Raw genomic sequence first — 25110 nt, 5'->3', positions numbered from 1 at the left:
TACCTATCGGGGTCTCCCATCGCGCCCTGTATACCTCGGTCACTTGGTGAGTACTCTCTCGCGTCTCCAGCCAGGTCCCACCTGCCACTCAGTTCCCACAGGCCACTGACCATTTTCACACCCTTTCCACCGACATGGCGACCAGGTTTTGAAAATGCCCGACTCCACGAACGTCCATCACGGACCCCCAAACTGTGTGTGTGCTATGCTTGGGCTTGTCTCAAGATGTCCGTCGGTGTCCTGAATGTGCCCAAATGATTCCCAAGGGCAGAAGAGCACGTCTGGATAAAATGTAATCTTTTCCAGTTAAAATCCGCTCCATCCACGTCTGCCCAGTCATCACTGGATTCTAAAACTCCATCTACCAACAAACCTCGCCAGGACAACATGGAGCCGGTGACCATCCGTCACAGACGTCTTCCAGGCCATCTATTGCATCATCCTCTGTGTCTGAGAGAGACTGCACTGAGCACTGGATAAAGCATCTGCACCGGCATCGACCCGATCCCATGCCCGGTGCCCACACTGACAATCCCATCAGTATTGAAGGCCACCGAGCCACCATCAAAGAGGGCCCGGTCAGAGGAGTCTCCATCCCCCTCTGCACCTGATGCCCTGAGGCATTCCCCACTGATAGCGGTGCCGGGTACTGAGCCTTCACAAATTATTGTGCAAAGGCTAATAACGCCTAGCCTGCCTCTCCCCGTAGCTGCTCTGTCTACACCAGCTTTCAGGGAGGAACTGAATGTCCTCATCCGCCAGGCAGTGCTCGATGCCGTCCAAAACATCCAGCCCCCATACTGGCATAGACTACTGAACCATCGATGTTTGCACCGCTATTACATAAACTCAATGCCCTCATCGGTGCCTTTCTGACTCAGCCTGTTCCATCGGTGCCGAGTCGGCCATCGAGACCTCCACAGTTCCCGATACGCATCCCGGGATCCTTGGAGGATGACGACACCACGTCTAGTCCGGCTCCAGGTCCATCATAGCCGGAACCACTTCCAGGACCATCGGGACTCTCTGGACCTAAACATCCATAGATTCCTCCGATGCCATTGATCCTTCAAAGACTCCATCGATGCCAATACACCTGCCATCAACATTTTTGTCGATGCCTATTCACCCTCCTTCCGGACCTCGACAAAACACTCGTCCATGGGAAGACGTGGATACCGATTCCTCTACATCAGAGGAATTACTTTCAGAGCCTTCTCCTCCAGAGGAAAGACGGCGATCTCCTTCTGAGGAAATCTTTCGCCAATTTCATTAAACAGTCAGAAACCATCCCTTTTCAACTTGGCAACAGAGGAGGACAAGTGTCACAAGACATTGGAGGTTCTGCAGTTTGTTGACGCACCTAAAGTAATCATGGCCATTCCTGTGCATGAAGTCTTATTAGACCTTCAACACCGTCTATGGGAGCATCCTGGCACTGTTCCATCTGTCAGCAGAAAAACAGATGCTACATATCTCGTCCAACATGCTCCAGGCTTCCAAAAACCACAACTGCCTCATCATTCAGTTGTGGTTGAATCTGCACAGAAAAAGGCAAAGTGCTTGCGGCCTCATTCCTCAGCCCCTCCAAGAAAAGAACAAAAATTCTTAGATGGTCTAGGTAGGAAAATGTTCCAAGGCTCCATGTTGGTGTCTGATATTGCCGCTTACCAGCTCTACATAACCCAATACCAGAGAAACCTGTGGAAGCAGGTTCAGGACCTTGCAGACCTTGCAGACTCATTGCCTCAGCAATATCAAGAGTCTAACTGCTATTCTCCACAAGGGCCTTGAGGCAGGAAAGCATGAAGTTCGGGCAGCATATGACTCCTTTGAAACTGCCTTCCGCTTATCAGCAACGGGAATTTGTGCCTGAGATGGGCTTGGCTAAAGGCTTCTGATTTACGGCCTGAGACAAACTTGCTGACCTCCCATGCACTGGGGACAATCTCTTTGGGGATAAAAGTCAAGTCGCAGTGACTCAGTTAAGACCACCACGAGACACTGCACCAGTTGTCTACAGTGGCCACTGATGCTCCCTCCTCATGTCACAGAAGCATGAGAAGGGACCCCAAGAAACCGTTCTACCACTCTCGCAAGTATTACCCTCCTGCATCTAGAGCGAAGCCTGCTTAAAGCCCCTCACAGAGGATATACATGCCAGCCCAAAGCACCCAGAGCTCAACCAGCCCCACAGTCTGGACTAGCATCTGGATTTTGATATGTTTCCAGAGAACGATTGCCAGTCTTCAATAAATCCAAATCCAGAGATACCTGTCGGAGGCCGATTGCTCCACTTCCAACATCAGTGGCGCCTCATAACAGACCAATGGATAATTTCAATCATAACCAAGGGATACCATCTAAACTTCCTCATGGTACCCCCAGACTCTCCACCAAATCTACTGTGGGCCCAAAAAGACCACACACTGATGCTGGAGTCAGAGCTCTCCGTCCTTCAAGCCAGGTCTGTAGAACCCGTTCCCTCAACACAAACCAGCAGAGGGTTCTACTCCCGCTATTTTCTAATTCCAAAAAAATCAGGAGGGCTCCACCCCATCTTAGACCTTCGCAATCTCAACAGATTTCTCCAAAAAGAAAAATTCAGAATGGTCTCTCTTGGAACCTTACTTCCCCTTCTACAACAAGGAGACTGGCTCTGTTCTCTGGATCTTCAGGACGCATACGCACATATAGCCATAAACCCCCATCATCACAAATACTTGCACTTTATAGTGGGTCACAGACGTTTTCAATACAGAGTTCTACCATTCTGCCTAGCCTTGGCACCTCGGGTTTTTATGAAATTCTTAGCAGCGGCTGCCCACCTGCGCAAGAACACTGTTCACGTGTTCCCTTACCTCGACTGGCTAATCAATAGCCATTCCAAACGAGATCTCGAAGTGCTCGACCACACCATAACTCTGCTACACTTCTTGGGATTTCTCATCAATTACCAAAAATCCCACATGACTCCATCTCGCCTCCTTACTTTCATCGGAGCAGATTTGGACACCACAGTCACAAAGGCCTTCTTACCCAACGACCACGCAGACACACTCTCCAAACTGGCTACGTCTCTGCGCATAAAGAGAACAGCCTCAGCCCATCAATTCCTAACATTGCTGGGCCACATGGCTTCCACGGTCCATGTCACTCCCATGGCCAGGCTGGCCATGAGAATAACTCAATGGACTTTGAAATCTCAGTGGCTCCAAGCCACTCAACCTCTTTCATCCCAGATTCATTTAACCCACCAGCTGCGTCTGTCACTTCTCTGGTGGACAAACAAAGCCAACCTGCTGACAGGTCTACCCTTCCAGCAGCCAATTCCACAAGTAACCTTAACCACAGACGCATCCAACTTGGGTTGGGGAGCTCACGTGAACAACCTTCAAACTCAAGGTACTTGGACACAACTCGAAGCAAAATATTAAATCAGCTTCCTGGAGCTTCGAGCCATACATTATGCTCTTTATGCATTCAAGGACTGCCTTTCACACAAGACTGTACTCATACAAATAGGCAACACAGTTGCAATGTGGTACTTGAACAAACAGGGAGGAACGGGCTTTTATCTCCTCTGCCAAGAAGCCGCACAGATTTGGGGCTGGGCCCTTGCACACTCCATGCACCTCTGGGCCACCTATATAGCAGGTATACAGAACGTACTAGCAGATCGTCTCATTCGACAGTTCCATCCCCATGAGTGGTCTCTAGATCCCAACGTGGAAAGCAAACTCTTCCAACGCTGGGGTCAACCAGCAATCTACCTCTTTGCATCCGAACTGAATCACAAAGTGGACATATTCTGCTCCCTGTACAGGCAACAAAACACGTTAGCCATGGACGCCTTCGCTCACCCCTGGAACCACAGGCCCTCCTATACATGTATCCCCCAATACCGCTGATAGCCAAAACCCTCGTGAAACTGCAGCAGGACAAAGGATCAATGATACTCATAGCCCCATACTGGCCTCGACAAGTGTGGTTTCCCATGCTTCTCGACCTCTCGATCAGAGAACCCATTCGCCTGGGCACATCGCCCACTCTCATAACTCAGAACCAAGGCATGTTATGCCACCCAAACCTTCATACCCTATCCCTCACAGCCTGGATGTTGAAAGCTTGATCCTGCAACTGCTCAATCTTTCAACTGATGTTTCTCAAGTGCTTGTAGCTTCACGTAAGCCTTCCACACACAAATCATATCATTCTAAGTGGAATAGATTTACCCTATGGTGCACGCAAAAAGGTATAGACCCTTTTTCCTTCCCCACTCCATCTCTATTAGAATATCTCTGGCACCTTTCAGAGTCTGGTCTCCAAACTTCCTCATGCTCAGTGTGCCAGTCAAAAGTTCTAGAAACTTTGACAGAAATGTTTTCCGTGATAGGGCTCCGTCCAGTGACGTCACCCACATGTGAGGACTACATCCTGCTGTCCTGGGAGAATACCTGTTACAGGTAAGCAACTCTGCTATGTCAGTAATACTTGTACAATTAGATATATCTGCTGCATTAGACACAATTTGTCACAGAATTTTATTAAATCAGCTTTGTTATTTCAGGATGGAGGGTGCTATGCTGGTATGCTTTACTGCCTTTTTTTCCTTTAAATCTGACAGGCAGCAGCAAGTGCAAGCTGGTGACCTATGCTTTTCATAGAAAAACTTAAAATTAGAGGTTCTGTAAGGGTCTGTCTTATCTGCAGTGTTATTTAAAATCTATCTTCAGCCGTTGCGGAGAGATTTTAGCCAAATTAGATATCTCTCTGTTTTTTATATATGCTGATGACATACAGTTTGTAGTCCCCCGCAATTCAGATCGTACCCCTGAGTCAGTTTTAAATTAATTAATGATTGGAGTTTTAATAATAAACTGGTTTTAAATTTGCAGTAAAACACTATTCTTTAGATAGCAAAGTCCTCTCCTCTAGAAAAATTTAAACCGCTAACTGTAGACAATGTGATGTTCTCCTAGGACAAGCAGAATGGTAGTCCTCACAGATGAGTGACATCAAATGGAGCCTGGCATGGAAAACTTTTGTTGAGGTTTCTAGAACTTTGACCACCACACTGAGCATGCCCAGAATGCCACTATTCGCACATCCACGCGAGGTCCGTCTTCAGTCTTTTTTTTTTTTTCCCCCACGAAGTAGTTGCCTCGCGGTGGGTGGAGCTCTGCTCTATAACTTTCTTCAAAGTGTTTCCCAATCGTTTCTCGACTTTCTGCATTGGGTCCCTCTTCTCTGGTCGGTGCCCCGTCCAGTGGCATGGTAGGTGTTTGTTTTTTCCCTTCGTTGCGGTCTACTCCCAGCATGTAACTCCTCTGTGGCCGCCGGCCATTGACCGCTTGCCGGCTGGTTTTTTTGGCATTGTCTGGTTTTCGACAGTGCCTCCAGTGCCTGCGGACCATGTCTATTACTGATCAGCATGAGATCTGTATCCTCTGCCTGGGGATGTCACACGTCGTCCATGGTTGCCATCTGTGCGATCAGACGACCCCCAAAGACCATCGTGCCTGGCTGGACAAAATGGAAAAGTTGTTTGGGTCCAAAAAGTCTGATCCATCTACTCAGATGCCTAAAGGCCGAGGGGAGCTGTTAGATACACAGTCCCTTTCCACTCCCCCAGCGGGCCCGTCTTGAGAGAGAGGAGCTGGAGATAGGCCATCTCTGGTGTTGTCGCACAAAGTCATGGGGGGTCTTCACCTTCCTCGGCGCCAGAGAAAGACGGGCGAAGCATCGCAAAATTTCCCACAAACATAGTCACTGGTTGCTGTCGATGGACGGCTCCAGGACTGCCATGTTGCCATCAAAGCAACACCCCCCCGTGGGGAAGAGGCATCATCCTCTATCAGACCCGGAGTCCCAGGCATTCCCCACCGATGGCAGTGCTGGGCACTGAGCCTCTTCGGGGCTCCAAGGAGGCTCTAGTCATGCCGCCTCCTCTTCTTTCCATCCTAACCACTGGACTTTTAGGAGAAGTTGGATCACAGGGTTCAACTGGTGGCACTCCAAGCACTGCGGGGTATCAAACCGGCACTGGTCCCCATATTGATGCTGGAACCTGCACCGTCTCTCTTGGCGCCCCTGCTAGAGCGTCTGGATTTTCTTTTAGGGGTCCTTCCAACACAGCCGGTGCCCAGAAGACCATCGGTTCCTCAGCGGCCTCCGATGCCCCCCCCCCCCCCCGGAGCGATACTCATTATTGGGTCCTCCGAGGAAGAAGACTTACTGTGGCCGTCGGCGTCTTCAGGGCCATTGGTCCTGCAGCTGGTTTCCCGATCCCGTTCCTGGGCCATCAGGGATATCTATGCCTTTAATGCCTTTGGTGCCATTGAGGCCTCTGATGCCCTCATTGCCCAAACCAAGAGACCCAGGCAGGAACCATCCACACCAGCCCCCAGGGGGGGACCTTAGTGAGGAAGAGGCCCCATATGATCCCTGGGGTGTGATATCTGTGTCCTCTTTGGATGACTCAGGTGATCTTATTTCAGAGCCTTCTCTGCCAGATGAAAGGCGTAGATCTCACCCCAGAGGATCTTTCCTTTGCGGGCTTTGTCCGGGCCATGGCGGAAGCCATCCTGTTTCGGCTCCTCATGGAGGAGGACGCCCAACATAAAATGCTTGAGGTCCTCCAGTTTGTGGATGCTCCAAAAGAAGTAGTGGCTGTCCGTCCATAATATTTTCAAGGAACTTCTCTTTATGATCTGGGAACATCCTGTGTCCATTCCTTTAGTTAATTGAAAGGCAGATGCCATCTTCCTGGCCCAGAGGCGTTGGGTTTTGAGAGGCACCATCTCGCACACCAATCAGTTGTGGTGAAGTCCGCCCTTAAAGCCAAGCCTTCTGCACCCATGCCTCTGCCTCCCCCCTACAACTGCAAGTTGAGCAAATTCTGCTCCCTGTTCAGGACTAATGGACGCCTTTGCCTGACATTGGGGCACAGGTCTCCTGTACGCATATCCTTCTCTTCCGCTGGTCATGAAGACTCTCTTGAAGCTCCATCAGGACCAGGGGACTATGATTCTCATGGTCCCTTACTGGCCCAAACAGGTCTGGGTCCCTCTCCTTCAGGACCTGTCAGAAAACCCATCCATCTAGGGACCTCTCCCGATCTGATCACACAGAATCAGGGCAAACTGTGCCATCCAAACTTCCAAGCATTAGCCTGGATGTTGAGCGCCTAGTCCTGCAGCCCCTGGACTTCTCCGATGACGTGTCTCAGATGTTGGTAGCTTCCAGGAAGCTTTCCACCAGGAAGTCTTATCAACTTACCTGTCCTAGTTTTGTTAAAATTAATGGTAATGAATCTATAGTATTTATTTAACGATAGTTTATAAATCCTTAGGATTTTTTATATTGTCACATATTGAATTGTATTTTTTCATTTCCATCTGTACTTTATTTTTATTAACATTTTAAATTTTTATTTTATTGCCATAAGTTAATTTTACTTTGATCAATTTTTGTATTGGTAAAGCAGTATATAAATATTTTAAATAAAACTGAAGTGGAGGAGGTGCTCCATCTGGTGCGAAGGTCATGGCTTGGATCTCTTCACCTGCCCCACTCCAAAGCTGCTCAACTATCTGTGGCACCTCTCGGAGGCTGGGTTAAAAACCATCTCGGTCAGTGTACAGCTGAGTGCCATCAACGCTTACCATCAGGGTGTGGGTGGTATGCCCATCTCTATGCAACCCATTGTGGGGCGGTTTCTGCAGGGCTTGCTTCAGCTGAAGCCTCCCCTTCGGCCTCCTGTTGTGTCCAGGGTCCTCAATGTAGTACTGGCGCAGCTCATGCATGACCCTTTTGAGCCTTTGCACTCCTGCGATCTTAAGTTCCTGACCTGGAAGGTACTCTTCCTGGTGGCAGTCACTTTGGTGCGCAGAGTTAGTGAGCTGCAGGCATTGGTTACATATCCCTTCTACTCAAAATTCTTTCATGATAGGGTGGTCCTGCGTACGCACCCTAAGTTCCTGCCTAAGGTGGTGACTGATTTTTATCTTAATCAGTCCATCATTCTGACCAACTTTTTTCCGAGGCCTCGTTCTCAGCAGGGCAAATGGGCTCTGCACAGTTTGGACTGCAAGAGGGCTTTAGCTTTCTATCTCGAATGCACAGTAGGCCACGGGCAGTCTTCGCAAATCTTTATATCCTTTGACAGGAACAGGCAGGGCATTGCGGTGGACAAGCAAACTCAGTCCAACTAGCTGGCGGATTGTATCTCCTTCTGCTATGAGCAGGCGGGCCTTCAGCTCGGATGCCACATAAAAGCTCACTCTGTGAGAGCCATGACTGCATCGGTTGCCCACTTGCGAGTGGTTGCCATTGCCAGAATCTTCAAGGCTGCAATGTGGAGTACCCTACACACGTTTACTACCCACTACTGCTTCGACAGGGAAGGTCGACATGACAGCAGCTTCAGCCAATCTGTCCTTCACATCCTCTTCCAGGCTTAAATCCAGTTCTCCCTACCTAGGGCCCATTGTTCAAGTTCAGGCTTTCTCTCCTAAGTTACCAACAGCACTGCAGTTATTTTTGTGCCCGTTGGCACTCGGTTCAGTGCTTGTTGGTCATGGTTGTTGCCGGGAGCAGCCTGTAGCTTGATATTAACCCATCTGTGAGGACTACCATCCTGCTTGTTCTAGGAGAAAGCAGAGTTGCTTATCTGTAACAGGTATTTTCCTAGGACAGCAGGATGTAAGTCCAGGAAACCCACCCATCAACCCGCGGAGTTGGGTTCTCTTGCATTTTGGGTTTTTTTTCACTCGTGAATTTGATGTTACGAGACTAAAAAGGGACCCCATGTGGACGCACGGATAGTGGCATGCTGTGCATGCTTAGTGTGCCAGTCAAAGTTCTAGAAACTTTGACAAAAATTTTCCGTGCTGGGCTCCATCTGATGATTTCACCCATCTGTGAGTACTGACATCCTGCTGTCCTAGTAGAACACCTGTTACAGGTAAGCAACCTATAGTAACAGAGGCTCTGAATTTAGGATTTTTATTGGATTCTCATTTGTCTTTGAAGGCACAGGTTAAAGTGGTAGTCCGAGACACATTTTTAAACTTATAGGTCAATATCAGATGTTTCCTGTTTGTGAGATTATAGACTGCAGGAGACCAGCAGCAGAGCTCTTTCATTTGAAGGCCTAGTAGCCTGGAGCACGATGAAAAATGCTTTGCAGGAAGAGCAGGATTATTTGCATTTTAGGAAGAAAGTGAAGGCCTTACTTTTTAAAGCAGGAATATATTGATTAGTTCATATGAGCCTTTAATTTAAATTTTTTATAACTTGTATTTTTATGATTATTTCTGTGATGTTTATGCTATGAAGTCTGAAGTGCAGTTATGAATGTTTCTGCGTAATACACACTAGGCAATTGTATTGGAAGTTGTGGAATACAGAATATACAAATAGGTATGGATGAAGAAAGAGGTAGCAGGATAACTCTGAACTGATGTGCCTTGCCTGGCAGGTGCAAATCGCATAGTATTGGAAGACTCCAATGTCCTGCAGCCTGTTGGACTAACAGTTTTTGGCAATCACCTGTACTGGATCGACAGGCAGCAGCAGATGATTGAAAGAATTGACAAGACTGGTCGTGAAGGTCGCACAAAGATCCAAGCACGCATCCCTTTACTCACCGATATCCATGCTGTCAAGGAGCTGGATATTCAAGAGTACAGTAAGTTCTGACTTAACGTTTGATTTTCTCCATTAATCCTGGCATATATTATAGAAACATAATAAAAAAAAAATGCAGTGAAGCTTGAGAGAAATGGCATCCTTTTGCAAAATGGTCAGTCATATTCCTTCCTGCAACAGACTCGGGGGAATATTGCATACAGTAGCACATTGTAAACAATGAGATCAAGAGAATCCTGCAGAAGAGAAAAGGAGATTGCATATAGGGAGAGTAATTTTCAAACTGCCCACATAGGACTAAAATCTTTCAAAATTTGCGGGTTTGACTGTTCCATATGCAGACTTACATGTTACACCCTGCTTGGAGAAGGTATAATTTTCTCCATGTAGATTTACATGCATGCTTTAAAAATTGACACTATGTGCATAAATCCTTCCCCTGTCCCCTTCCTCGAATGTCTGCTTGCCGTGAAGGAAAAAGTATGTGCAGAATAGAGTTTTGTGCATAACCCCTGGATTGATTTTCAAAGCGCCACTTAGATGCATAAAACATTTTGAAAATCAGACCCAAAAAGTGGAAGAGCCAGAGCAGGGAATGAGCTACAGCAAAAAAGTATAGAGTGGGAAGAAGTAAGCTGGGCCAACAACAAAGGAGTGAAAGTGAAGAGGGGAGCATAGAGATGCGATGGGAAATGAGTTGAAAGAGAAGATAGACTAAAATGGAGTTATGCAAAGGCAGGATGAATGGAAAATGAAAGTATTGTAAGAGCTTAGACAAGATGTGGCCAAAACCACTGGAGAAGTGCAAGGAGAAGCCAACAGCCAATGGATGCATTGACTGTAAATCCAGAGATACAAATTAAAAAAAAAAAAGAAAAAATTATGAAGTCATCATTGAAAGCTTTTGTAAACACAACTTTTTGATTCATGTTAACAAAAAAATTAGATTTCAATATTTCCTTCCATATTTCCTTCCACAAATTGTATCCAGACAAAATGGGGGTGTTAATGGAGGTAATTTTCAAAGGAGTTACATGTGTAAATGTAACATACTATTGTAGCAATTTTCAAAAGCCCATTTACACATGTAAAGTGCATTTACACTTGTAAAACCCAGTTTTAAACGAGTAAATTCTTTTCAAAATTGCCCCTATAGGATAAAGTTATGTACACTAGTCTGGTCAAAAAAAATCACATTCCTAACTTTCTGGATAAAGTTGTGTGCATGACTTTTATCAGAGTATATTCAGTCTGGGACTGGTGCATATAAGTCCCGCTGAATATTTATTTTATTTAAAATATTTTTAGTCCATGCCCTCCAAGGTTCAGGGCAGAGAATAAAGTAATGTACATAATCATAAAAGATTCACAATAAAGATTAACACACAAAAGTAATTAACAGGCATAATCATAAAGGTTACATGTACAACTTTCTCTAGATATATTTGCTGCTTACCAAGTGGTCAAGCTGGCAACTGGGATAAATCCTTCATGATGCAGAATGGAGCAACTTGACAGACTGGATAGGTCCATTGGTTTTTGTGCTATTTACAATATCACTAAGATTGCAATCATACGGCCCTTCTATTTGGTTCCTAGTTCCATATGACTATAGTGGTCAAAGAAAGAACTCTGAGGCATTTGTAGTTTTTTGTGGCTTCTTTTACAAGCCTTTTTTTTTTTTTTTGTGGTGGCCATTAACTACTCAAATTCAAGTTCCTGCTTGCTTACCAGTCATAGCTCTAAATACAGATTTATTTCTTTTTTAATCACAGGCAGGTTTCTGGACTATCAGGTCTCTAACCTATACATATTTTTGTTTGACTTGTCTTGCAGGAGAGCACCCTTGCTCCCAGGATAATGGTGGCTGTTCCCACATCTGCATTGTAAAGGGAGATGGTACGACACGTTGTTCTTGTCCTGTGCACTTGGTTCTGCTTCAGGATGAGCTCTCTTGTGGAGGTGGGTAGCTTATATCTTCTGCATTTTTTTTTTTTATTGGATTTGTTTTGTTCTTATTTAAACCATTATTATTGAACCTAACCGTCTGCAGAGCAACAAGAATGAGGGTAAGAGGGAGGCATACATTCTTGGTGTATACTGGTATCACTGATACCCAATACATTCCTCTTTCAATATAAATGAGGTTGGATCCAGCCTGGTGGCTCAGCAGCAGTACTATGCACTGCCATTCAGAATTCGTGGGTTTGATGGCCAAGACTACTTCCTGGGCTGCTGATGAGGACTGGGGTTGCTGCAGCAAAGTGGGAGGGAAGCCTTGCCTATCCCTCAACAGCACCACCTATCAGGCAGACTCTGGGACCATGATTGTATGCTTTAAAGTGTGGGGGCTACCTGACTTCTGGCTGAGAACTGCCACCATAATGCCTGCCCTCATTAAGGGGGGAGGGATCTCCGAGCAGGAGTGAAATACCCTGAATGAAGGCAGATGGTGCCAGATCCCAACCTGATCTGATTGAGTAGGAAGAAACTACCGTGCCTTCTCCTTTCTCTCCTTCGTATCCCCTTATCCCCCTGCCCCCTTCCCCCACATAAAGAGATTGTGCTGTGCAGCTAACCATTCACCTCTCAAATTGTTGAAACCAAACAGCCATTGGCCTCATACCACTCTGCGCCCCCAGCATGTATTATGGTGCTATTGCGTGGGTTGTAAACAGAAGAACCCATCTTGATCCCCTGAGGAAGTAATTCTAACACTGACCAAATCTGGGGAGGGAAGGGGAGTTTCTGTTCCGTTCCTGTTTTAAATTGGAGTAAGACGCAATAAAGCTGCATTGGTGTTGGGTAAACGTTTCTTGTTTTGCTTTTTTTCTTTATGATCTATCTTCACTACTCACAATGTGCGGCTGGGCTCACAGCACCTCTTTCTCATTTGCAGGTAGTATTTTACCACAGCAGCATGTGCTTTGCTGCTGTTGCTGTAGCCTTACACACTTGTGGTTTAAAAATGAAAAGGATAGGAACACGTTGTCCTAATTTATATGCAACATTATGGGCAGCTTTTTGGGAGAGACGAAGTGGGGGAGAAAATTTATAGCCACATAAAATAGAATAGCTTGCAGTTCCAGAGCAGCAAACCATGGTATAGTAATTTTTTCCTTTCTTAATTTCTCCACATGTTCCTCTCCACAGAGCAGCACTAAATCAGCTGGTGATGTGGTGGTAGAGAACACATTTCTAATAAAGAGGAAGGGAGGGGGGGATGCATTACTGGGAAGAATTGACAGGAAGGATCTGAATCTTCAAAGGAATCCTAAATTTTACAGCAAAGATGTCCTGTTTCCAAATTAATTTATTGTATGTTTCTGTAGCTGGGAAAGCTACAGAGATACATGTTTTGGGAGGGAGAGGAGGGAGTAGCTAACATAATCCAGAGCTTTGCTTTGACCAAATTTAATGTCAGTCCAAACAGCGTGTCTCCTAAATATTTTCCACAATTCTTGCATAATCCGCGTTGGTTACATACTATAAGTGCTTGCAGCTGTGCCGAGATTAAGTCACGGGGCACATTTCTTGACTTTTTTTTTTTTTTTTTTCAAAATAAAACCTTTCGTAGAAGAGTTTGAGAATTGGTTTTTGGCTAGTACACGGTTGCAGAGAGAAAACAACCAGACACTGAGCTGCACAACAGCTTTCATCCTCAGAAGATTTAGGCTCCATTTAATGTCTTTTGCACAATTATGCTGAGCATCAAACAGAAGAACAAGCGAGTCAGCTAAACTCAGTGTGGAAAGGGGCATTTTGGTATGCTGATTTTTACTAGGAGTATTTTGAAGATGATGATCAGTCCTAGGAGGGTATCCCCTTTCAGCCTTACATGTAAGAGTTACTCCTGCTGACATTACTCCAGCATGAAGGGTCCTCGAATGTTAGAGGGAAACTTTCAAGATGAAATCCATTGCTAGATTTTAAGGCTTAACTTTCAGTTCCTAATTATATCAGAATCTAAATCATACTAGTACATAGTAGATGATTTTCTGGCCACACTCAAATAACTATTGAAAGGCAGTAGAAAGAGTCTAAATGTTTATACAAAATGAATTTGGATATATTGCTCTTAAAAAAAAAAAAAAAAAAAAAAAAAATCTTGACACGTTTGCAAAAACCTGTTTCTATTCTTAAAAAAGTTGCAAGGTTTTTCCACAAATATTTACCCATTAAGTCAATAACAAGACAGTATTTATAAATATTTGCAAGTAAAGCTTATGGTAGGCCATTTATTTGATTACTTTTGCAGAGCCCCCAACATGCTCTCCTCAGCAGTTTACCTGTTTCACTGGAGAAATTGACTGCATCCCAGTGGCCTGGCGCTGCGATGGTGTCATAGAATGTGAAGATCGCAGTGATGAACAAAACTGCCCTGTCTGCTCAGACTCCCAGTACCAGTGTGCAAGCGGGCAGTGCATTGATGGTGCCCTCCGCTGCAATGGAGATGCCAACTGCCAGGACAAATCTGATGAGAAAAATTGTGAAGGTATCCACATAGCCAGTCGCTCAGCCCCTTTCTTGCTGTGATGATGATATATGTCCAAAGGCACAACACAGTTATTCCCAAATTACAACTGATACTGATTTGTCTGTGATGGAAGGATAAATGATTACATTGACCATGCTGAGATCTAAACCCATGTTTACATATATGTTGTAGGCGTTAGACAGCAGAGCTGTCCTACTGCCTTCAATCAGAACATGAGCTATGTAATACTGGATCAAGCTGGAAGTTGCAGTATTACTTTGTACACCTACTTCATGGACTATAGCCATATTTGACTGGCTAAAGCACAAAATGCAATTTTGTTGAGTCATTCCTCAGGAAGGGCCTTGTTCTCATCAGAAGCTATTGACATCTAAATAGAACATCTGCAGATTTCACTGTATTGTAGTCGGTTCGAAGCATATTAGCTAATTTTGCTATAGGTAAAATCGGCTAATATGCAGTATTCACGTTTATTGGGGAGGGGAAAGGATTGAAGGTTCAAGAGGGTAGTATGACCAGAATATTTTGGATAAGAGCCACTGATGATCTTCCCACTCTTCCTGTCTCTGTGCTGTTCTCCTGTGAGTGTATCTGACTATTCCCTGTGCACCCCTTTCAGTGGTTTGTTCACCGGATCAATTCCGTTGTGTCAGTGGGCAGTGCATCGGAAAGCACAAGAGATGTGATCACAGCTTGGACTGCAGTGACGACTCAGATGAACAAGGATGCTGTACGTATGAGCCGCAATTCAGATATTTGTTATCAGAATATTGCCTTAATATTTTCTAAATACCCTCCTGTATATTTAGCCTTTCCAGCTATAGGCTGTGCATTTGATCTGTGTGTTAAATCTGCTGTTTTCTTGCCTCTGTTTATGCCTGACCGTTATAACCACAGCTCTTCCTTTCCCTGGTGCTGCTTCATGTTACGCGGTGTCAGTTTCTCGGATCTCCTCTTGTAGCAAAGCAGAGTTTATAGGAGTGAGGTAGAAAGGGAAAACTGATTGTGGCTTGCATTCTCAGATGTGCCCAGCAATGTAAAAAAGAAAAAAAACCAAAGCCTATAGGGTTAAAGTAGAAATAATATCTATAATTAATGAATTCACTAAAAGGGCCACAGGATATCAAATTCCAGGAAATCCATTAGAGATGATGTGATGCAGTGAGCAGAGCAAGACCTAAGTTCTTTCTATTCTGGGTGCCTCTGTCCACCTCAATCTTTGAACATCAGACCCTAGATGGATGGTAAACAATCTGAGTGTCTTAAGTCCTTCTTTACAACTTTGAGTGATCTAAATAAGGATTTTCTTTCTCCAGTAGCATTCACAAACTCATTAAAACCATTCAGTTAACTATATCTGGAGGTGGGTCCCAATGCTTGGACCCAGGTTCGACGCCAAGGCCTCAACATGGATCCAAGCCTGGAACTGCAACTTGACCCAGAGGTTTGGTCCCAACGCCTGGACCTCTGCCCAGACCCAATACCACAATCCGACCCGGAGGCTGGATCCCAATGCTTGGACCCAGGTTCGACGCCATGACCTGACCCGGAGGTCGGACCCTCGAAGCCTGGGCCTCATCCAGGGTCAGGCCCAGGCCTCGGAGCTCCTCTTCTTGCTCTTCTTTCTTCAGCATTTGAAATCTAATTGATGCCATCTGCTGGGGACATGCCGGAGTTAATTAACTCTGGGGCATGCCATATATCAAGATGGCGCCGTCTGCTGGGGTGAATGTGCCAGAGTTAACTCCAGCGCGTCCCCAGCGGATGACATCATTTGGCTTTCAAGCACCGAAGAAAGAAGAACAAAAAGAGGAGCTCCAAGGCCTGAGCTTGACCCAGTAGCTGCGTTGAGACCTGGCCTCTGGGTCAAGGCGCAGCGACAGGACCTGGCCGTTGGGTCGAGGCATCAAACTTGAGCCTGGGCCAAGTGCCTGGCGTCAGGCCTGGCCTTTGGCAGATACATGACAGATCAGGTAAATTTTCAGCAAAGTATATATATGTCCCCATTCAGGGTGTGTAGAGCTAAAATAAATTTGGATAGATATATAAAGTTGAATGGAAGAGCCAGGAACTCTGGGACACATTCTGCTCATGTTTGCAAATAAAAATCTTCTGGGGGGGGGGATTCTCTAAGCTAGGCAACAGGTTTAGCTGCAGGTGGAAGCAATACCTTTGAGGCATTTAATCTTCAAGGCAGAAAGCTAAAGTTATTCATTAGGAAAGACTTTTTAATTGGGGGGAAAATGATGATATTAAAGGCACGGAAAGAAGCAGAATCTCCATCCTTTGGCCTATGCTATGTTACAATATGGTGATAGACGGACTTGCGTTTGGAGCAATTTATGGACATTTGGGAATTGTATTTGCAACAACTTGCACCAAGCACTCACAGTGAGATTCTGGATGGACCTTCAGTCCTTTTCTGCCATCATTTCTATGTTTCTAAAATATTTGTAAGTAAAGTGTAAATTAAAAACATGTCATGCTGTGGATTAACTAAATTGGAATTGGGGGGGAGGATAAGAGATAAGGTAATGCATGGTTTTAGAATAGGGAAGGGTTAATGGAAGTGAAGAATTTATAAGTAGTTTTGTATTTGTGCTTATTTGAATTGTGGAATATGGAAAAGAGAATCTGTAAGTATTGTCACTTGGTGTGTTCACAGAGCAACTATATTCCAGGTATTTAACTATTTCCTTTAATAAAAAAAAGTTTGAATTAGATGTCTTCTCATTCAAAACACCAATACTGCTGTCCTTTAATTTCCTTGACCATTGGTTTTGAATACTGTTTAATATGCATTGTGAGCAAATTAAAGGAAGACTAGCCCAATGATGCTTGCTAACCATCTTGGAGAAAACCAATTGATTACCACATTTGTAGTTCTGTTTACAGTTCTGACTAGCTGAACCCCCCAATTCACTGTCGTCCTTCTCTCCAGTCTGAATCCAGCACTCCCTTTTACCCTTGTCTGCCTTATTCCAGCACTTCCTTCCCTTCTTTTCAGCTCGTCCCCAGAACAATCTGATAACCTTCCTAGATCCACTCTAAGACCTCTTTCCCCACTCCCCCTCTCAATGGGCCCAGCCCCAGTATACTCTGATCCAAACCCAACCCCACCACACTCTGAGCAATCCCTCTCCAGCTCGACTCCACTGAGTTTCTTCTTCCCAGGAGGTTTAGAGGCTCTGGGCCTCATTTTTTTGTGGTGGGAGGGGAGCACAGCCAGCAGCTTGTTTTAAGGCAGCCCTGGTGGGTGGCCTCTGCCAGTGGCCCAAGCTCCTCCACTTTGTTCGGCTGCTGGTGGGTGGGCTCCACTTTGCACACACGCATACCACACCAGTCCCAGACAGACAGACAACATTTTGCACCTGTGCCCTCACTTCCCTACAAGTACTTTTTTAAATTTAAGCCTAAAACACTAGAAGATCATTAGATTGTAGAATACCATGATAGAATATTTGTTTTGTTGGAGAGGGAGGTAGAAATTTTGATATACAATTAGAGAATATTCTTCAAAGGCATTTATTTATTTAAAACACATTTATATGCATAAATGGCTTGATATAAAATTGTGGGGTTGTGCAGATTAAACTATTGTACATTACTCAAACTTTGTGCATACATTTATGTGCAGAAAAAATGGACATTCTGGGGGATTGACTTGAGGTGGAGTTTGGATTTACACACATACTTCTTATTTTTAAAAAATGCGCATGGAAATTGACATGCACAAGTTAAGCCCTGTGTGCATTCTTAGGGATATTATTCATAGTAAACTTATGTAAATATGTTTGCTTTGAAAATTGGCGTAACATGCGCTTTGCCAATGCAAAATATACAGTGGTTATAAAGTTTTCTTTTAAATTTATTATAAGAATAAATATTCAGTTTATATTTATATCTCACTTTTCCGGTATATTATACCACACAGTGACTAGCAACAACTAGAATATAATATAATATATATATAAAAAATAGTAAGATACAATACATTGTAAATCAGTATAGTACTAAAATGATCTAAAATAAAAACCACTGAGCTTAATATTGAGTATCCACATTCTAATACATTTCTCCCACCCCATCCTAACTCAAGCTCTGCTCCTGCAATAAACAAGGGCTAAATAGTAGCCCTTTTAATGACAAAAACTTCTCAAAGAGATGACCCAAAGGAATTCCTTCAGTAGTGGCTCACCATCCTTAGAAAAGCAGCTTAATTTGCCAGAATCATGCTGATGTCACAGGGGGAATGGGCTGGAGTTTGAGATGCCAAAGTTAACTGGTCTGATCGAAGTCAGAATAGCATCAGGCTTAAACAGTAGGAGGAGCCTCAGGTAACAGTTGGCAGTCTAATTGTGCAGCCTCCTTAATATAAACCTTATTTGGGTGGCTTTAGTCTCCAGAAACAGCATTTATGTCACTGGTAGAGAGGGGCAGTGCCTAGATTAGCTAGGGTGATCATAACAATTTACCAGTCCTCCTTGTCTCTCTCCTCTTTTCTCACTCCCTCATCTTCATATGTGCCTTAGTTACATAGTTGGTTAGGTTGAAAAAAGTCCAACCTACCTTTGATTGTCCAGCCTGATACTCCAGGGAAAGGTGAAAAACTGTGCTTCTCCAAGGACAGGCAGGATGGCAGTCCTCACACGTGGGTGACATTGGATGGAGCCCGGCACGGAAAACTTATGTCAAAAGTTTCTTGAACTTTGAGCCACTCTGAGCATGCGTTATACCACATATCCACGCAAGGTCTCCTCACTCCCCCCCCCGCAGAGCCTCATGTGTCATGGCAAGATTGAATCTCTCTAATTTTTCTAACTTCTTAGAAGTAGGTTCGAGTTTTGCAGTTTCTCTTCTCCAATCGGGTGGTATCAATGCTGGGTTCTCCCCTTATCTTTAGCCAGGTTTTTTGATGTTTAAGGATGGGTTTTTTTTCAAGGTCATTGATGTCTGCGATTGCCAGGGACACTGGAGATAGGCCATCCTTGTGGAGTCACTGATGAGGATATGGGCACACCCCCTCTTAATTCCTCCCATTAATAGGAAGGCAGCTGCCACACCAGTCTCTGATAGTCGAATCTGCTCTCAAAAAGACCAAGCATGCTTGGACCCATTCCTCGGAATCCCGGGGAAGGATCAGAGGGCCATGGATGCTCTTGGGAAGAAAGTTTTTTTAGGGTGCCATGCTTATTGCTCACATGGTAGTCTACCAGCTCTACATGAGCCACTATATGTGGGATATCTGGAAGCAGGTGCAGGAGGTATCCAAGCAGTCACCTCAGCAACAGCAGGACAGGACTCTCAAATCGCTGGTGCATAAGGCCTGGAGTGTGAAAAACACAGGGTCGGTCAATCTATGATGATTTTGAGACAGCATTGAGGTTCTCTGTCGCTGGGATCAGTACCCGCAGATTCGCCTGGCTGCGAGTGTCCGATCTCTATCAGGAAATGCAGGAGTGACTCGCTGACGTGCCATGCACGGGAAAGAATCTCTTCAGAGTTAAAGTGAAGGTTGCAGTGGCTCAGATCCGGAAGCACCATGCAACACTCCAGCAGCTCTCCACTGGCTTCCAGAACCAGTCGTCCTCTGTTAGGATGTCTTCAAGGTCTGAGCAGAGGAAGTCTCTTCCACTCAAGGAGATGCTACCCTCTTCTTCCCTGACCCCATCAGCAGTAGCAGGACCCTTGCAGCCACCCCAGGCAGCAGAGGACCCCAAAACCCAAGCCGGCGTCTCTGTCAACTCCCAAGATGGGGTTTTTACTGGATCGCAAGAAGGATAGTCAAGTCTGCCATATCCAAGACAATGGGGTTGGGGGAAGGCTGTGGTTCTATGCAAATCAGTGGCCCAGTGTTACCTCCAGCCAGTGTGTTCTGTCCTTCTGCAGAAGTACAAATTAAATCTGAGTGCCCTGCCAAATTGCCCCCCGCCCCGAGCCTCTATTGGGGACTAATAGCATATCAGGAAGTACTCCTCACGGAGCTATCCTCCCTTTTAATGGCCAGAGCGATCAAGGCAAAGAGGGCAGGGATTTTACTTCTGGTATTTCCTGGTTCCAAAGAAAACAGAAGAATTCCGTCCTATCCTAGACCTAAGGGCCCTGAACAAGTTTCTCAAAGAGAAAAGTTCGGCATGATTTCTCTGGGCGCCTTGATCCCCTTGTTGCAAAAAGGGGACTGGCTATGCTCCCTCAATCTGAGGGATGCATACACTCATATCAAGATCTTCCAAGGTCACTGGAAGTATCTCAGATTTCTGGTGGAGAAATAGCACTTCCAGTACCACATTTTGCTGTTTGAGCTGTTGTCAGTTCCACGTGTCTTTACAAAGTGCCTGGCCTTGGTGGCAGAGCACCTTCTCACAGACTAGGATTCCACGTTTTCCCTTACCTGGATGATTGGCTAGTCAAGAGCACCTCTCGGGCAGAGGCCGAAGAGTCCATGTGCTTGACCATCCAGGGATCAGAGTTACTAGGGTTTGTCATCAACTACCCCAAGTCTCATCTCAGACTGTATTGAAAACTGGACTTCATAGGAGCCGTGCTAGATAAGGCTCAGGCTAAGGCCTTTCTGTCGTGACAGAGGGCTATCACCTTGATGACCATCACAGCAAAGATTCAAGAGAGCCAGAAGATCTCAGCATGGCACATGTTGAGGCTGTTGGACCACATGGCTGCAACGGTACATGTCACTTCCTGAGCAAGCTTACAAATGTGGAAAGCCATTGGATTCTATGGTCTAGTGGTGCCAAGCCACTCTGGTTTTGGGACTGCATCTGGGTCACCCGTCCCTCTGGGACGACTTGTCCTGTGTTTGGTAGCTTCCAGTTTGGAATGGGGGGGTCCCCATTTCAGAGTCCTGGAGTCTAAATTGACCTAACCATAAATGCATCCCCCTTGGGGTTGGGGAGCTCATATAAATGGACTCAGTACCCAAGGTCTTTGGTCTGCCCAGGAACAGATGTGACAGATCAAATTCCGGGAGCTCCAGGTGATCCGGTATGGTCTATCTGTGGGCTTTCAGAGATCAGCTGTCCAACAAAATTGTGTTGATACAAACAGACAACCAAGTGGTAATGTGGTATTTCAACAAGCAGAGGTGTACTGGCTTATACCTCCTGTGTCAGGAAGCAGTTCAGCTACAGTCATGGGCCCTCTCCCAAGAGATGGAGCTCAGGGCCATGTATCTGGTTGGAACAGAGAATGGCTAGCAGACAGGCTGAATCGTTCCTTCTGACACGAAGGGGTGGCCAATTGGATCTTCCACCTGTTTGGAAGCCCAGAGGTGGATTTGTTCACTGCCGTTAGGAACAGGAAAGTTCCTCAGCTATGTTCCCTATACAGGTCACACAACAAACCAGCCTCAGATGCCTTATCCACCATTGGGGCGAAGGTTTTCTGTATATGTATCCTCCAACTCTACTGGTGTCAAAAACTTTGAAGCTTCGCGAGGACAAAGGGACTATGTTTCTCATGTCGTCCATCAGGAAACTGGTCAGACTGGGGACTTCCCCAGATCTCATCACCCAGGATCGAGGCTAGTTGTGGCATCCCAACCTCCAGGCCATGTTGCTCACAACCTGGATGTTGAGAGGCTGATCTTACAACCATTCAATCTCTCAGAAGATGTCTCTTGGGTCCTGGTAGCTTCCAGAAAGCCTTCCATTAGAAAGTTCTATGTACTGAAGTGGAAGAGGTTTTCAGTGTGCTGTGAGCAGAAGAGCCTAGATAATTTCTTCTGCTCCACTCAAAACTGCTTGACTATCTTCTACTCCTTTCAGAAACTAGTCTGAAGACTATCTCCATTAGAGACCACTTGAGAGCGATTGACACACATCACCGTGGCAAAGAAGATAAGCCCATCTCGGTACAGTCTTTAGTGTACGATTCATGTGAGGTCTGTTTCAGTTGAAGCCTCTCCCAGTGTTCTGGGACTTCAGCCTAGTTTTAGCTCAGCTGATGAAAGCTCCCTTTGAGCCTATGTGCTCCAGTGACCTGAAATATCTGACTTGGAAGGTCATATTTTTGGTGGCAGTCATTTCAGCTTGCAGGTTGAGTGAGCTACAGACCTTAATGACTTATCCACCTTACACAAAATATTTTCATGATAGGGTGGTCTTGTGCACACACCCTGTGTCGGACTTCCATCTTAACCAGTTCATCGTCCTGCCAACATTTTTTCCCAGGCCCCAATTGCAGCAAGGCAAATGAGCTCTGCACAGTTTGGACTGCAAAAGAGCCTTAGCCTTCAGTCCGGAGCAGACAGAAGCCCACAGTCAACCTAACTTTTTGTTTCTTTTGATCAGATCAAGTTGGAGATCGCCATTGCCAAGCAGACGTTTTCCAGTTGGCTAGCAGATGGCATCTCCTTATTTTGGTGTTTTGTTGGTCCCCTTTTATGTTGGGTGGCAGGCTGTAGCTAACAACTACCATGTGTGAGGACTGCCAGCCTTCTTGTCCTCGGAAAAAGCAGAGTTGCTTACCTGTAGCAGGTGTTCTCTGAACACAAACCTGCCCACCACTCCGTGGAGTAGGGTTTCCACTTCATGGGTTCTTATTTTATTTTTTGATCCTCAATTCTATGTTATAAGACTGAGGGGCCCCCACACGGATGCATGGTGTAATGCATGCTCAGAGAGGCTCAGTCAAAATTCTAGAAACTTTGACATAAGTTTTCCATGCCAGGCTCCATCCAATGTCACCCATGTGTGAGGACTGACATCTTGCTGTCCTCTGAGAATGCCTATTACAAGTAAGCAACTCTCTGTAGTCAGTTCTGCAGCAGTGAAAAAATGCCTTCCCAATCTGTGGTGATGATCAACACAGGATTGTTGGATTAGCACGTTCCATAATATATAGCTGTGTCTTTGTATTTTCCAATATCTTTTCTATAAAATCTTGTCCAGTTTTCATTTTTTAATTGATTTAGTGTAGCCATGACATACATACACTGGTGTCCATGTTTTTACGCTTTCAGGAATTTCTTTTTTAGTACTTTGAAATTTTACACATAACCAGAAAAGTATTGCATTTGACATGGATATATTTTTATTTTATTCTTTTAGATCCTACAGAAGAACCACCCCCTCAGTCCACCAGCACAATTGTCTCCATTATTGGTGTAATACTCACAGTTTTTGTGGTGGGCGGCATGTACTTCATCTGCCAACGAGTGCTGTGTCCTCGAATGAAGGGTGATGGGGAAGCAATGACTAATGACTACATGGTTCATGGACCAGCTTCTGTACCACTTGGTTATGTACCTCATCCTAGCTCCCTGTCTGGGTCTCTCCCAGGTGAGTACACAGAAAATATGGAGTGTAAAGCAGTATATCGATTCTCATCCTTGGGAGTCCAAGCAGTTCAGATATTGTGAAGAGGTGATATTACAGTAGAGATTATTCTATTGTTTGACTGTTCGGCCTTGAATAACTTGAAGCTGAATGAGTTTGTGAGCATTGTAAGCTTGTCCATCTGTGCTAGTAATTGATATTCCTAGCTATTAAAAAAGAATAGAATTGCAAGGATCAGGTGCCTGTTAATTATTTCCCATTGAGATCATCATCCTAAAGAAACAAGGTGGTGTATCAAAGGAGCATAGACACACCTGAGGAAGGTAATCTATGGCACAAGATCCTGAACTTTGTGGTGGAAGTTGCATTTTACCAGATATGTTTGCTATGATTTTTACACTTATGTATTGGTGTGTGATTTAATGTACTTGTTTGTATTTTTATTTTGAGATATATATATCTCACACACACACTGCTTTGATGTTTTTAAAGAAATATCTGTTTATTAAATTTAAAGGACCCTTACCTCTTTTCTTTAATTGGCCACCAATCTCACTGCATGTACTCTCTCCTATGGCTGCCATATCCTTCTCTTCTTTCTCTCATTAATCAGTATGTATGGTTCCATATGAGCATGCTCTTTTCCATCTTTTTTAGCCTCTGCAGCTATCCTTGCTTCCTTTTCTACGTTCCTTTGTTCTTCAGCACTGGGCCCCAAGCAAGCAAGGCCATTCGTTTTGCACCTGTCTCCCCTTGAACCTTGCAGCCAGATCAGTAAGTTTCAGCTGGGATTGTGCTGAAACTTCTTTCCCTCCAGGTTCCCATGCTATTCAGTGGAGAGTTGACAGAAGTAACCTGCTTTCTTTGCACAGTAAAGCATGTAGGAATGTGTTGAAGTACATTATGCTACCATGGTTAACCATTGTGTAATTCTATCTCCAGAGTGGAGAGGGCTTATTAAGGCATCATATCTGTTGGAGTTACTTGCATTGTACGGTCTGCATCCTCAGACTATACTAATGTTTTAAATAGGCTGTTCAACAAAAAGTAATATTTAAAGCATATCTGTTTTATGTCTGATTGACTTGCAGGTTTGTTCTGGTTTCCCCTTATAGCTTCGAAACCCAGCTTTCCCTGCACTGTTTCTAAAAATATCACCGGTAACAGCAATTGAAGACTTTTGGGTGTACATTCAAGCTTTTCAGGTTGTCTATGGACAAACACAAAACCATCTGTCACTGATTCTTTCCCATAGGAATGTCTCGTGGTAAATCTGTGATCAGTTCCCTAAGCATTATGGGTGGAAGTAGCGGGCCACCGTATGACCGAGCTCATGTGACTGGGGCATCATCCAGCAGTTCTTCAAGCACCAAAGGCACTTACTTTCCTCCAGTAAGAACTTCTCACTGCTATTTTATGTACCGGTTGTGAATGTTTTGAATCTTAGCAGTACCATGTCTTTTTTATCAAATCTCACAAACCCATCTTAATGTTACTCATCTAATAGCATTCCCTTTATCACATAATAGAAAAAGTTAGGGGAATGGTGGTAATTACTTTTCACTTTTCCGCCAAAAAAAATTAATTTCTTGTAATTTTCTATGTATGATCTGAGGCGGAGCTAATACTAGTCTTACTCAAATGCATTGAGGTATTGGAATATGA

At 44.9% G+C, this 25110-nt stretch overlaps 1 protein-coding gene across 1 annotated transcript in view; it reads left to right on the top strand.

Moving 5' to 3' along the window:
• LRP6 (LDL receptor related protein 6) overlaps positions 1–25110 on the top strand; it is a 334641-nt gene that overhangs the window by 296713 nt on the left and 12818 nt on the right. The window contains exons 16-21 of the mRNA XM_029599796.1: positions 9485–9694; positions 11491–11616; positions 13913–14149; positions 14772–14882; positions 23218–23448; positions 24701–24837. Coding sequence (XP_029455656.1) covers positions 9485–9694; positions 11491–11616; positions 13913–14149; positions 14772–14882; positions 23218–23448; positions 24701–24837 — 1052 coding nt within the window. The remainder of the gene's footprint in view (positions 1–9484; positions 9695–11490; positions 11617–13912; positions 14150–14771; positions 14883–23217; positions 23449–24700; positions 24838–25110) is intronic.

Source organism: Rhinatrema bivittatum, chromosome 4 (genome assembly GCF_901001135.1).
Source record: "Rhinatrema bivittatum chromosome 4, aRhiBiv1.1, whole genome shotgun sequence".
In the NCBI taxonomy this organism is placed as follows: Eukaryota; Metazoa; Chordata; class Amphibia; order Gymnophiona; family Rhinatrematidae; genus Rhinatrema; species Rhinatrema bivittatum.
The sequence above is the reverse complement of the archived record's forward strand: the minus strand, read 5'-3'. Positions and strand labels throughout refer to the sequence as shown.